This window comes from Lutzomyia longipalpis, chromosome 2 (genome assembly GCF_024334085.1).
Source record: "Lutzomyia longipalpis isolate SR_M1_2022 chromosome 2, ASM2433408v1".
NCBI lineage: Eukaryota > Metazoa > Arthropoda > Insecta > Diptera > Psychodidae > Lutzomyia > Lutzomyia longipalpis.
In genome coordinates, this window is record NC_074708.1 from 13545990 (window position 1) to 13559062 (window position 13073).

Below are 13073 nucleotides of genomic sequence, written 5' to 3' on the forward strand. Positions count from 1 at the left end.
TTACTTATGGAATCACCCAATATTATGTATGTTATGTGTATTATGTAACTCTCTGTGCTGCTGGATGAGCATAAGGAATGCTAATTTACCCTCTACTACACAACAATTCCCTTAATTCTGTGGAAAACTGAGGAAAATTTTTATGATACCTTCCGGAAGAAAAAAGCGCAAAAGTCAAATGTTTGACGGAAACAAGATAGGTGCGCCATCTGTCGGGAATAAAGTGGATTTTTCCACTCTCAGCTGATTTTGTGTTTGTGTGCGAGTGGTGAGAAAGAGTACATTTTGTCTGCGTAGAAAAAGGCAGTCACTTTTTTTGCATTTGAAAAGAAAAGCTCAATTAGTTCAGGAAAAAAGTCTAATGGAGGGTGTGAGTGGGTGGTAAAGGTGCAAGGTGTGCATTGTGTGTGCTGTGGGCTAAAAAGTGGGCCATCCAAAAAAGAGCTGCCAAAGTGAAAAGTTGATTGTGTAAAACGATGACGCAGTTTGTTGAAATCCACTGAAATTGCCTAGTTATGTGTTTGGCTGCCTTCCAGAGAGTGAGTACATTGCATTTGGGGGTCAATTTGCTAACGGCTGTACCCGGAGGTGACCCTCCAATGGCCCACTGGGGGGCCTTTGTTGGCTCTTTGGGCGGATTCCCCGTCCTTTGTCCTTCGCTTTTGTACCTGTGTGTGTGTGTACCTTGTCTCCCACTATGTGTGTGAGATGTTTTGCATGTATTGCCCATGTTAAATTTCCACAAGTGTGAGTGAGACACAAAACACAGACTTTATTGTGGTTGGAGAAAGAAAAGAAACAATGTTTTTTTTCTCTTTCTCACACACACAGAAATGAGATGTTTTCCATCTCACTTTCACAACAAAATTTGCCCCCACACTTTTTTTTGTTTTTGTTTTGCGGAGCCCCCGCATTGATGCCTTTCTATAATGATTTTTGTTTGTTCCACAGGAAGCAATTCAACGTGTTTGTCTGAAGCCCCAAGATGTCGGAGTCTCCACGTCGTGGCGCCCGCAGCGTCCCGGCTGTGGTACCCCCACAGCCGGTGTGTGATCGTTCGGTGCTGGACAGCGTGGCGGGTTTCATCAATGATGTCACCCTCACGTCATCCGGAAGCCCCGGGGACGGGGGCAAAGACTCCATCCTGTGGGCTCGCTTCGAGACAGATGCCGACGTGAGTGATCTGAAGTTCGGTGAGGATTGGGATGTTGAGGCAGAATGCGCTCCGCCACTTCTGCTGACCCTTGGCTATGGCAGTGGGGTTCAGATGTGGGCCATTCCGGCCACTGGGGAGGCCGTTGAGGTGCTCTCGTGGCGTCATGGCAGTGTAAAGTGTCTACGGGTGCTGCCAACACCGATTCCCGATGATTCTGACATGGCAGATGTGCCGTGCGATCAGTTTGCCTCCAAGCGCCCCATTATGGCGCTCTGTGACAGCCCACAGGCACCGACAGGCGGGGGAACAGCCTACTGTTCCGTCACCTTTGTCTCCCTTGCCGATGGGGATGTGGTTAAGAGCATCAAGTTCAAGAATCCCATCGTGGATATCCTCGCCAATAGATCCACCATCGTGGTGACCTTCCAGGTAAACAAGAAGCCCCAATTCACCTTGAAATTCAATAATTAATCAATTTTTGTTACTTTCCAGGAGAGGATAGCCGTCTTCGATGCTAGGAATTTCGAGGATAGATGCACCGTGACCACTTGTCACCCAAGTCCAGGACTCAATCCAAATCCTGTGGCTCTTGGGTCGAGATGGATGGCATATGCTGAACGTCGGCTAATGTCAAAGCGCAGCAGTGGAGGATGCGATTGCGACGGTGTGGCCAGCTACACTGCCACCATGTTGAATGCAGCAAAGAGCCTCGGAAAGGGTCTACGAGAGCTGGGAGAGTCCGTAGCAGCGGGATTTACAAGTCAAGCACAGCCACAGGCTGGAAGTCCTGGCTCCGGCAGCTCCACACCCGTTTCAGATCCTCGTCAACCCGGTGTGGTCACCATCATGGACATCAAGGTAAATTTTTTAATTTTTTTTTACCAAAACATAAAATATTGCGCAAAAAAATGAAATCAGAAAAACAAGTCAACAGTAATTAGGAAATTTTCCGGTGAATCAGCAGCTGAGATAAATAAAAATTATCTATATCAGAGAATGAGGAATCCACGTGTGTTGCTGTTGAAACAAAGCAACACTACCTTGCTTGTAGAAGTGCCCCTTTATATTGCAGTGACCTCGGAGGAATTTTCCTTATCTATTGTGCTTGTTTTAATGCATTTGTTTCCATGTTTTCATTTTCAACTAAAGAATGAGAGGGAAAAAATAACATTCAGCGACCTTTAGATTGTGAAATTATTGAGAAAATGATTTTTTTTTCTTACAAAGAGTAGCTGTTTTTAACGATTTTTTTGACTTGTGTCATTTTGATTTTAAATATTTGACATTTAAAAAGGACCCGAAGGAATTCCGAAGTTACCCGAATGCGATGTTCTGTCAAAATTTACTAATGTCACCTAACTGAGCAAAGAAAAAAAAATGATTTATTGAACATTTCAGCACCCAATAAAAGACATCAGCCCCACCACGGGGGCCCCTATCTCAGCCTCCGGCATAGACCCAATTGTGGCTCACTTTGTAGCACATTCAGACGCAATTGTGGCTCTGCAGTTTGACCCATCGGGCATGCTTCTACTAACAGCTGATCGCCGTGGCCATGACTTCCATGTCTTTCGTATTCATCCCCATCCAAGTGGGGCTTCGCATGCGGCCGTGCATCACCTGTATGTTCTCCATCGTGGCGACACAACGGCCAAAGTGCAGGACATTGTGTTCTCGCTGGATTCTCGCTGGGTCGCCGTGAGTAGTCTGCGTGGCACAACGCATGTTTTCCCCGTGACACCCTACGGTGGACCAGCGGGTATTCGCACACATGGCTCACCGCACGTTGTCAATCGTCTGTCGCGCTTCCATCGCTCAGCGGGACTCTCCATGGACGGTGCTCGTTCCAGCAGTCCCGTCTCCTACACGGACACCCCGCATGGGAACAATCACACTGGCAGTGCATACACCAATCCCCGTTTGCCTCCCTTCCCCCATCCAACTGTCATTCTGCCACTCACGCAGCTGCGACAGCCCACAACGCTTGTCTCAGTGGCCGGGTCGGGACCTGCAACATACCCAAAGGGTAGGCAGCGGCATTCATCGCTCTCCGATGATCCCAACTCCATGAAACCCTTGAGAATGTGTGCCACTTTTGCGCGCCCCCGAGCGTGGCTTTTGGACCCACCGGGGAGTGCCAGGGAGGCACCATCAATCAGAATGCAAAGGCGTGCCGTGGATTCACTCTTCATTATGGCTGGGCATGGGGCACTCATTCAGTACGATCTGGAGCCCAAGCACACCACAAGTGAGTTTTTTCTTTCAATTTTGTTCCATTTTAAAAAATATAGCTTGAACAACTTATAAAAATTAAAAAAAAAACAATAAAAACAAGATATTTAAATAATCCAAAAGCCTGATGAAGAAAGAAAATATCTTCGAAATGTCATAGAAATTACTTCTTAATTTTTTTTACTTATTTTTTTTTAAGTTAAAAAATAACAAATCTCGAAGAATTTAAATTGTTTTATTTTTCTTATTTCCTATATTTTTCTATTTTTACATCATTTTATAAAACTTTTTATGGAAACTAAAAAAAAATCTTAATTATACAAAAATGTAAAAAATGACGTCACTATTATATTTTTCCCTCATTTTTATTAATAAAAAAAAAACATTTCAAGTAATAACAAGTAAAAAAAAAAACTTTCAGAAATCAAGAGCTCTTTGCTGCGAATTAATTTGTTACGATTAACATCTGACGTTCATTTTCCAACATTTGACGTTTCTCATGTAAAGTTTGTCGTTTTTGTTTTTAAAAAGTTTCCCATTTCTTTTTAGTTTTCTTTTTTTAACGAATGATAATAATCTTCTAACGTTTAATTTTATTTAATAGTGTGTGATTTTTTTTTTCAAATGTTTGACGTTTCTTCATTCACTCTTTTCAATTATTTTTCATTTTTTTGAATTGGAAAATTTGAAATTATTTTTCAAACTTTTGACACTTTTGACCGTTCTGAGATTTGACACTACCTTTGTAACCTTAACGATAATTTTTATTGTTTTATGTATTAGCTGTGATTCTTTCTTCAAAGAAGCACAGCTTCTGTGTACACTCAAAAATGCAAAGTCGTCAGATCGGGCTCAAACTCGGGATGACCACGAATTAGGGTCCCTACATTCCAAAAATCGTATGCGCCCAAATTCGGTCCGTTTGTCCGTCCGGCCGGCCGTCCGTCCGTCCGGAACCTTTTGCTAAATTACAAGAGAACGGTAATAGATAGAGACTTGCGGTAAACGGCAAAGTTTAAATATCGACTGGAAGACATCCGATTATGAGGTCAAATCCACTCCCCCACCCCCGCGTCCGCCATTTTGAATAACTGTCAGATTTTGTTTTCGCTATATCTCAGCCCCTGTAACAGCTAAAAATCTGAAATTTTGGTATGTTGTAGGGGCCATCAAGACCTTTCCAACGATACCTCATTTTCGAAAATCGGTCAAGCCGTTTAGTCAATATGACCGCCACAATTTTTCATCGAAAATCGACCATAACTCGAGAACGGCTTGACCGATTTTGATCAACTCAAGCTCAAATGAAAGATATTACCGAGCCCTACAACTGCTCGGAACATCACAAATTCAAAAAATGACCGCAAGTGGCGCTAAAATCAAAAGCAAAATTTTCGATGAGTTTTCGATGAATATCTCGAGCACCGCTTTATAGATTTGCTTCATATTTTGATATGTTATAGCTGACTATAATATCTTTCACCATGCCAAAAATGAAGAAAATCTATGTAGCCGTTCCGGAGATATCGCTTTTTAAAGTTTACGTGTCATATCTTGAGCTAGTTAAGTTCCGCGCCCCGCGAAGCGGGGCGTTTTATATATACATACATATACAAAAGTAAAGTGAAATATATGTATATAAATGCATAGATATATACATTATATATACATATAAAAATGCAAAGATAAATATATATAACTGCAAAGATAAAAATTAAATATAGCGTGGATGGAACAGTATAAAGCGAAAGGACGGTAAGTAAAACTTACGGGCTGTGATTCTTTCTTTGTCAGTAAAATGTGAAAATGACTGAAAATTGAGGATTGGCAAATTTTGAGGAAGGCTTTCTCGCGTACTGAATCACAGCCAACGCTTACGATTAAGGCTTTTCACATAATTTCTTCGCGTTGGCTGTGATTCGGTGCGCGAGAAAGCCATCCACAAAATTTGCCCATCCTCAATTTTCAGTCATTTTCACATTTTACTGACAAAGAAAGAATCACAGCCCGTAAGTTTTACTTACCGTCCTTTCGCTTTATACTGTTCCATCCACGCTATATTTAATTTTTATCTTTGCAGTTATATATATTTATCTTTGCATTTTTATATGTATATATAATGTATTTTTTAATGTTTGACATTTTTTCACGATGTTTTATATTCGTTTTAACATCTAATCATTCTTTTCTAACGTTTGACTTTTAAAATCGTTTGAAAATCTATCTTCTTCTTTTAATTTTTATTGTATTTTAGCCTGGAAATAATTTCGTTTGACCTCCTGAATTAAAAATTTAGTAACTTCTTGTGCTCTTACATCCTTGTTTAAAAATCATTATCCTGTCAATCTTGCCCCACTCTTCCCTAAATTACAATTAGCAAATCACAAATATATTTCTTTGAGAATTTTCTCAATAAAATTCCCACTAAATCGTGAAAATTCCAATCAGTTTGATTAAATTTTCCCCATTCCGTCGTGCAAACTTTGTTGCAAGCTTTTTTTGAAAGCTTTCCAAAATAAAATTCAATTCTCACACAAACACAAAGTTTGTGAGAAGAAACTCAATTAACGATTACGTCGGTTATATGGCTCATAAGGTCAAACTTTGGTGAACTTGCTGGCTGAAAGAGTCATCGTGTATAAATTTAAATTCAATTTATTGGTCAGGCTCTAAAAATCTCTTTTTGATGTTTTGAAATTCAAACTAAAATGAGATGCAAACGTTTTTATTTTGTTGATTTGTTTCATCTCTAAATTTAGCTCAATGTGTTGAGAACAAAGAGTTTATTTTTTTGTATAAGTTTTGACAAATATTTAATGATAGATTCATTGAATTTATTAATGCAAAGAGAGGGAGAGAGATATTTTTAGAAGAAGTTCTCAATGTTTTTGTGTTTGTTTGTGGGTTGTAGGTGTAGCCAAGGAGAGAGTTAGCGATGATACGCCGATTGAGTTGGATGTGGAGGCAAAGGCGCAGTGGAATCTTCTCAGGACGGCGGATTCTCTCACAGAGATTCAGCCACCACTGCCGTCGGATAATTGGCTTCTGCGAGATCGTGTGTTTGAGACCGAGAATGCAGAGGATGTGCGTGAAGGGGAGCGCGATGATCGCTGGTTGGCACAGGTGGAGATTATCACGCATGCTGGACCCCACAGGCGTCTTTGGATGGGTCCGCAGTTCATCTTTAAGACCTACAACACACCAAGTGGTTCATCTTTGAGTCACATTGATGCAGAATCCGTTGAAGTGGGCATTGCAACGGCCAGTGGTCCCCTACCGGCACGTTCAAACCCAATGAATATGCCAATTACAACCACAGGACGTCCCATTGTGCCCGTCCTTATTGAATCAGGATCATACAGTGAGTTCTTTTCTCACCATTTTATCTCTTCTTTTCTTCATTCTTTAAGAAAAAATAATTTCTCGTGGGAATTTTAGGTAGCTACGAACCGAGTCCACGACTAACGGACCAATTCCGTCACGATGACATGGATCCCGACTTCTCGCTGGGGCCTCGTGAGTCCCAGCTGCGTGAGGACCTCGCTGATGCCATGCGCGAGTCCCCCAATGTGTCGCGCGATGCAACAGGTGAGCAATCATCAGTTGACCGTGCTTGGAATGTTGTAGAATTTGATTTTTAATTTATTTTTAATGTTTTTGCCTCACACTCATGTAAATACATAAATTGCTTCATTTAAATATAAATCATTCTCTCTACTTTTAATTTTTTTTTGCACCTTTTTAAATACATTTTCCGCACAGACTTTTGTTAATAATTCTTTCATTTATTTTTCTCCCTAGAATTTGCATGATTTTCTATTAATAGTGGTTACATCAAGAATGTCGTAATAAAAGTATTTTTATGAGAATTGCGTTGTAAAATCCCAAGTCGACGTGAAAACTCTTTTATCTCAAAGATAAGAGATTGAGATTAAAAGATCACAAAGGCACGAAGAGCCCAAGAACTGTCAAATTTTGACACAATATCTAACTAAAAATTAACGCCTATGGGGTCGATTCTGATAAAAAAGTTTTCTTTTCTAACAAATTAAAAGTTTTTGTAAGATTTTGACAGTTGAATTTTTAAATCGTTATTTTGTCGAAACAAAGAATTTATTATTCCAGAAAACAGATAGAAAGGTCTTTAACCCTTGGAGGATTTTGCTGGCCATTGTGGCCAATTCGACATTTATCAGTTGCCACAGAATTAAAATCTCTTTAACATTTCCTGATTTACATCTGTGTATAGGGAAGTTTCATTACTTTGAAATCGTTGAAAGAAAACTTGGAAAAATACTTTCTTTTGATAGAAAATTAAGTTCAAACTTTTGAGGTTAGAAACCTCGATCCTCCAGTATTTAGAAACTTTGAAAAAGTAATTTTCCTTCAAAAACTCGATTAAAGGGCCTTATTCAGCGGCCAAGAAACCCTTGAAATTCGCTTGAAATCTTGAAATTTCATTACAAAATTCAAAGATTTCAAGGATTTCTTGGTCGCTGAATAAGGTCCAAAAAGTCAAATTAAATGTCAAAATCATATAAGATTTTTCCCAAAACACCAAGAATATAATAACTAACGAATTGTAAGAAGAGAAATTAAAAGATTTTTATCAGAATGTACCTCTATATTGGAAATAAAATCGTTAAAAGCTTCAATAAAATTAAATTGAGCACATCAATACAAAGAAATATAAAGAAAATAAAAAATTTCTTGAATTAAAACTTGGAGGATCGAGGTTTCTAACCTCAAAAGTTTGAAATTAATTTTCTCTCAAAAGAAAATATTTTTCCAGGTTTTCTTTCGATGATATTGAAGTATTAAAATATTCCTACGTAGAATTTATCACAAAATGATAATTGATTTAAATTGTGGGGCTATTGAAAAAGATCGAATTGGCCACTTTGGCCAGCAAAGTCCTCTAAGAGTTAAGTCACAAAAAGACGTCAAAAGTCGGTTAAATAACGCTCTATTTGCGCAAAAATAAATTCAAAAATGCTTCAACGACAATTTCTTGATGTAACTTCTGCTGTATTTCTTGGTTTTCTGCTGCTTTTAATACATCTCGCTTCATCCTTCCCTTGAAAACATCCCAACTTCTGTAGAAAATTTAAAAAAAGTGTTGGATGTGAAATGTAACAATGTGGTCGCAAATGGGTCACAATTGAGTCGTAATGTGGTCACAATGTTAAATTTCACAAACAAAATGTCTAATTTGGTGATTTATAAATTAAAAAATAAATAAACAAATAAACATTGATTTATGCACAACAAGTAACTATATTATGGAAATAAACTGTGGTACTTTGGGGAGAGATTACAAGCCAAAGGCAGGTTGTGTTTCGCAGAGATTTCACACACACACATAGCACCGATGAACGCGAATTGTGATGGGAAATTGCATGAAAGCTTCACAAAAACGAAAAAGATGAAAAAAAAAACTTTCAAAAGATAAAAAGAATTGAGAGAAAGAAACAAAGCTAGAGCTGAGATAGTTCCACTTGTACAACCATCACACACCGGCCGTGGCTAAATCTAATATTAACTACCTTTTTTTTTTTTTACTTTTGCCTAAAAAATTAAAACAAAATTTCTAATTTTCTCACTAAATTTTCTGTGTATACATTTTTTTTGACCACCTTTTGTTCTTTAGTTTTGGAAGTTGGCTTTTTTTTTTTCTTAAAAATAGAGAAGCTAGAACGTTCGGTTTTTTTTCTCTGTTAGTTTTTGAACATTTTCGGTAAGAAAGTTGTTTTTTTTTGTCCAACTGGAATTGAAACAAGTGACTGAATCTCTGCCTCTGGCTTTCTTTCTCTTCAAGGTCCACCATCATCGTGCGCGGCTGTTTCCGTGCGACGTGACATGTCCACCATGGCGGTGGGGCACTTAACACCACCGCCAAGTGGTGGGACATCGCGTTCCGTGGCCAAGGTGGTCAATCCATTGGGTACAGTGACCACTGTTACGCAATCCGTGGCAACGTCCTGTGAGATGGACACATGCCTTGCAGATCACTATCTGCACGAGAATTGCGATGAGGCACTCTTTCGGCCCGTGATCACAGTGATAAGTGACGTGAGGATGGCCCCTAGTGAGGAGGTAGTGTCCCACGATGTCCCCGAACCCGTTGGGATGGAGCTTATTGTGCCAGTTGTTGAGGAACATCAAGTGCCACAGAAAATTCCCGAACCGCAAGTCACGGAGCGTGTGGCGGACCTTGCCGTTGGGAAGAAATCCAATGGGCGGAAGAAGAAGGAACCATCACCGCCACCTGAGGTGCCCGTTGTGGAACCCGAAGAACCACCCAGATTACCAAAACCCCGCAAAAAATCCCAACTTGGAGTGGAGAAACCCCGTAAAGCACGAAAGGGGGGCAAAAATGCTGAAATACCTCCGGAGGAGGAGCCAAGTCGCCCCAATGAGGAGATTGAGAGTAAAATCGATGAAATCTTGCTGGCTGAACTTCAGCCACCGGAAGATGAACCCGATTTGCCACACTACAGGGCACTCAAGGAGGATTTTCAAATGATTCAAGATAGTTTGCTCAAAGATTCAATTGTTATGACCACGACAGCAACAACATCAAAGCCTGATGACCAATTTCCGGAAATTGTGAATGATTTCTTCGATGTGACCACAACAAAGTTGGATTTGGAATTTCCGGATGTGGAACCACTAGCCCCATTGGAGCCGTTTGAATTGAAATTCGAACCAATGTATGGGTATGAGAAGGAGGAGCCACCACCAATGTTTGACAGTAGACGACGATCGGATTCGCGGGAGAAGAAGCAATTCTGGTCCGATTACTGCTATGACAGCTACGAGGAGAAAATGCCCGAGAATAATCCCACCGAACGGATTCTCTCCGTTAGTGGCTCATCGGAAAATGACTCGGAGTCATCATCGGGACCTGAAAAGGCGAGCGAGGGGAGCGATGGGCACGACGAAGAGCTGCAGCCACTCATAAATGCCAGTGGTGGGGCAAGTGAGGGGTCGCCACTGTCGGATAGATATGCTGCTGAACAGAAATCCGACAAGGAGTGTGCAAAAGTATCCGAAACACTGCCAGCGGCCAACCAAAGTGATTCAAAGCAGCAAAAGAAGAAATCGCGCAGGAAAAAGAGATAAAACTGCGCGAGGTTAATACAAAAGGAAATATAACTCTTGAAAAATAAAAATTGTACAGAAATCATCACAAAAAAAACCAGCTAATTTGAAAAGAGATAAATAATTCACGAGGATGAGCAATAGTTAAGCAAAACACACACACTTTCTTACCCTTTTCCAGCACAGTGGGCAAAAAGTGGTCACAGTGACGTCATGGGTGAGTCGCACTGTGCTGGTTGGGTAAAGTCTCTGAAGGAAAATTCGCGTGAATAGTTCGATGACAAATAAATGTGTAAAAAAAAGCTACAAAAAAAACCTAGTTTAGTGATAAATTTCTTGTAAAATGTTAATGAGAAAAAAAGTAAGTTGCTGTAAAATTTAACGAGTTAAAGCATGAAGAAAAAAAGTGAGAGAGGAGTGTAGAAAATGATCACAAAAAAACGTATCGTGTAAGATCTCAAAGTATATTTAAAAATAATTTTTTTTCTCTTATATTTTAGATACATTTTTTTCTCAATTTTTTGTGTTGTTTTGTTGGAAAATTTTTGCCAACTTTTACTTCTTTTATTTTTCGCTAATTTATATTCTAGAGAAGAATTATTTTTTCGTCATATTTTAATTTGTATTTTAAGAAGTATACACAACAATTTTATTTTTAAGAAGTTTTATTAAAAATTCGCGGAAGGTGTTGCAATTATATATCGTTCGAATCGGAAGTGTAATTATATTTAATGAAAAAAAAAGATGAAAAAATGTGTATAAAAATCGTTTCTCTTTAGAAGTCTCACAGAAAAGTCCCCCAAGAATTCGTTCCCCGACCCCCTTCTCCCGGTCCCTGGTCCCCATTAAAGAAAAATGAGACACTTATAGATAGAGTTTGTCTTTAAATTAGAAAAGTACGTAAGAGGAAATCCAATAGTGGTTATTGAATTTTTGTCTCTGTATATCGTTTTATCGCAGATAGAAAAGTGAATGAAAAAAAAATGAAAATAAAAATTAGTTGATTAGTCTAAAAAAAAGTGAGAAATTGAGCGATTCATTGTGTCTACTACTGTAATAAATTGCAAGATTATAAAAGAGAATTTATTGTAATTTATAAAATTTACTTAAAAACAAACAAAAAAAAGAATAAAAATACGTTTCATTTCTCTTTCGCAACACCACTGTTTATTCTTTTGGGGGAAATTGAGTCTTCTGGAGTCACCGTGGATAGACTTACTTTGTCATTAATTAAATCTAAGGACTTTTTCCTATCAGATCGCATGAAATTCATGTAATTTTAATTAAATTATCAGACACTTCATTATTTAATTTCATCATGATTTTGCTAAAATATTTTTAAATACTTTTCCTAACTAAAATATTCATTTCCTCAAATTAGCACATTTTTTATTAACACAAAAATTTCCCTTCAAATGTTAATTTTTTTATTTTTATTTAACAGTCTGTTCAAGGAAAGTGCACAACTTTTATGGCAAGGAGGATAGCCAGACTCGGTTTAGGAGCTAGTTTTAGAGAACACTTTAAATTAAAAAAAAAAAACAGACAATAACGGTTAAGAAAAGCAACTAAGGAGAAGATTGAGATCAGTAAACCAATTAAGAACTGTTCCATTAAAATTAATTAAAAAAAAGTTTTTGACACTTTTGACGTTTGAAACATTTGACATTTTGGTTTTGAATTTTGACGTTCATTTCTGATATTTGACATATTTATTGACATTTGGCATAACTTCGTTTGAATTTTCTTTTATAGCGTTTAAAATTTCTTTTTTTATGACATAATTATTTCTTTTAAAGGCTCCAACAGATGGACGAGAAATTCCTCGTGCGGTGCGGTGCGGCGAGGATTTCGGCCAATCAGAAGCGAGAGATGGCTCACACACTCTCGCCGCACCGTATGAGAACGTTTTTCGGCCAATCCGAAGCGACGATGGGCCACGAAATCCTCGCCGCACCGCACCGCACGAGGAATTTCTCGTCCATCTGTTGGAGCCTTAACGCTTGACAATTTATTATCTTACGTTTAACATTTCTGTTGTAACATTTTTTAAAAATGTCTTCTTAAAAATCTCCTCATGAAATAACCCGAAAATAACTTATTTTGGCTTATAAAGAAAATCTGAACGGTTTGATCCCTATTTTGACATTTTAGAAAGTTTGACTGTCTGATTAAACTTATCTGGCTTGTCTTTATTGTTAACAAGCTGAACTTTATGACTTTCTCTGCATTGGAGTCTGATCTTTTGGTCAGAGAATCATTCTTTTAGTCAATAAAATCTTTACTGAATAAATGAATCTCTTTCCTGGTCAAAAGAATAATTTTCTGATCAAAAGAGATTTATTTTCATTGAATTGTTGCACTCTTCCTCTTAAAAAACTGGGATATTTTTAACTATCATGATTTTCTTATTAATTTTAATTAAATCTAATAACGATTTTTTAATCCCAATTCCTCCTAAAACGCGAATTCCTTCATTTTATGCTTTTTATCATTTTTATATTAACGAAAGTTCTCTATTTTAGCATTTTTTTCTCATAATTTAATTTTAATTATTGGATCACATTCTTTGTGTGCTTTA

At 38.3% G+C, this 13073-nt stretch overlaps 1 protein-coding gene across 1 annotated transcript; it reads left to right on the forward strand.

The window, feature by feature from the left end:
• Positions 1-225: 225 nt before the first annotated feature.
• LOC129790772 (breast carcinoma-amplified sequence 3 homolog) lies at positions 226-10589 on the forward strand. Its single transcript, XM_055828480.1, has 7 exons — positions 226-539; positions 952-1585; positions 1649-2014; positions 2555-3404; positions 6300-6749; positions 6827-6976; positions 9207-10589. The coding sequence occupies exons 2-7, from the start codon at positions 986-988 to the stop codon at positions 10511-10513; spliced, it is 3723 nt and encodes a 1240-aa protein (XP_055684455.1). The 5' UTR covers positions 226-539; positions 952-985; the 3' UTR covers positions 10514-10589.
• The last annotated feature ends 2484 nt before the right edge of the window (positions 10590-13073 follow it).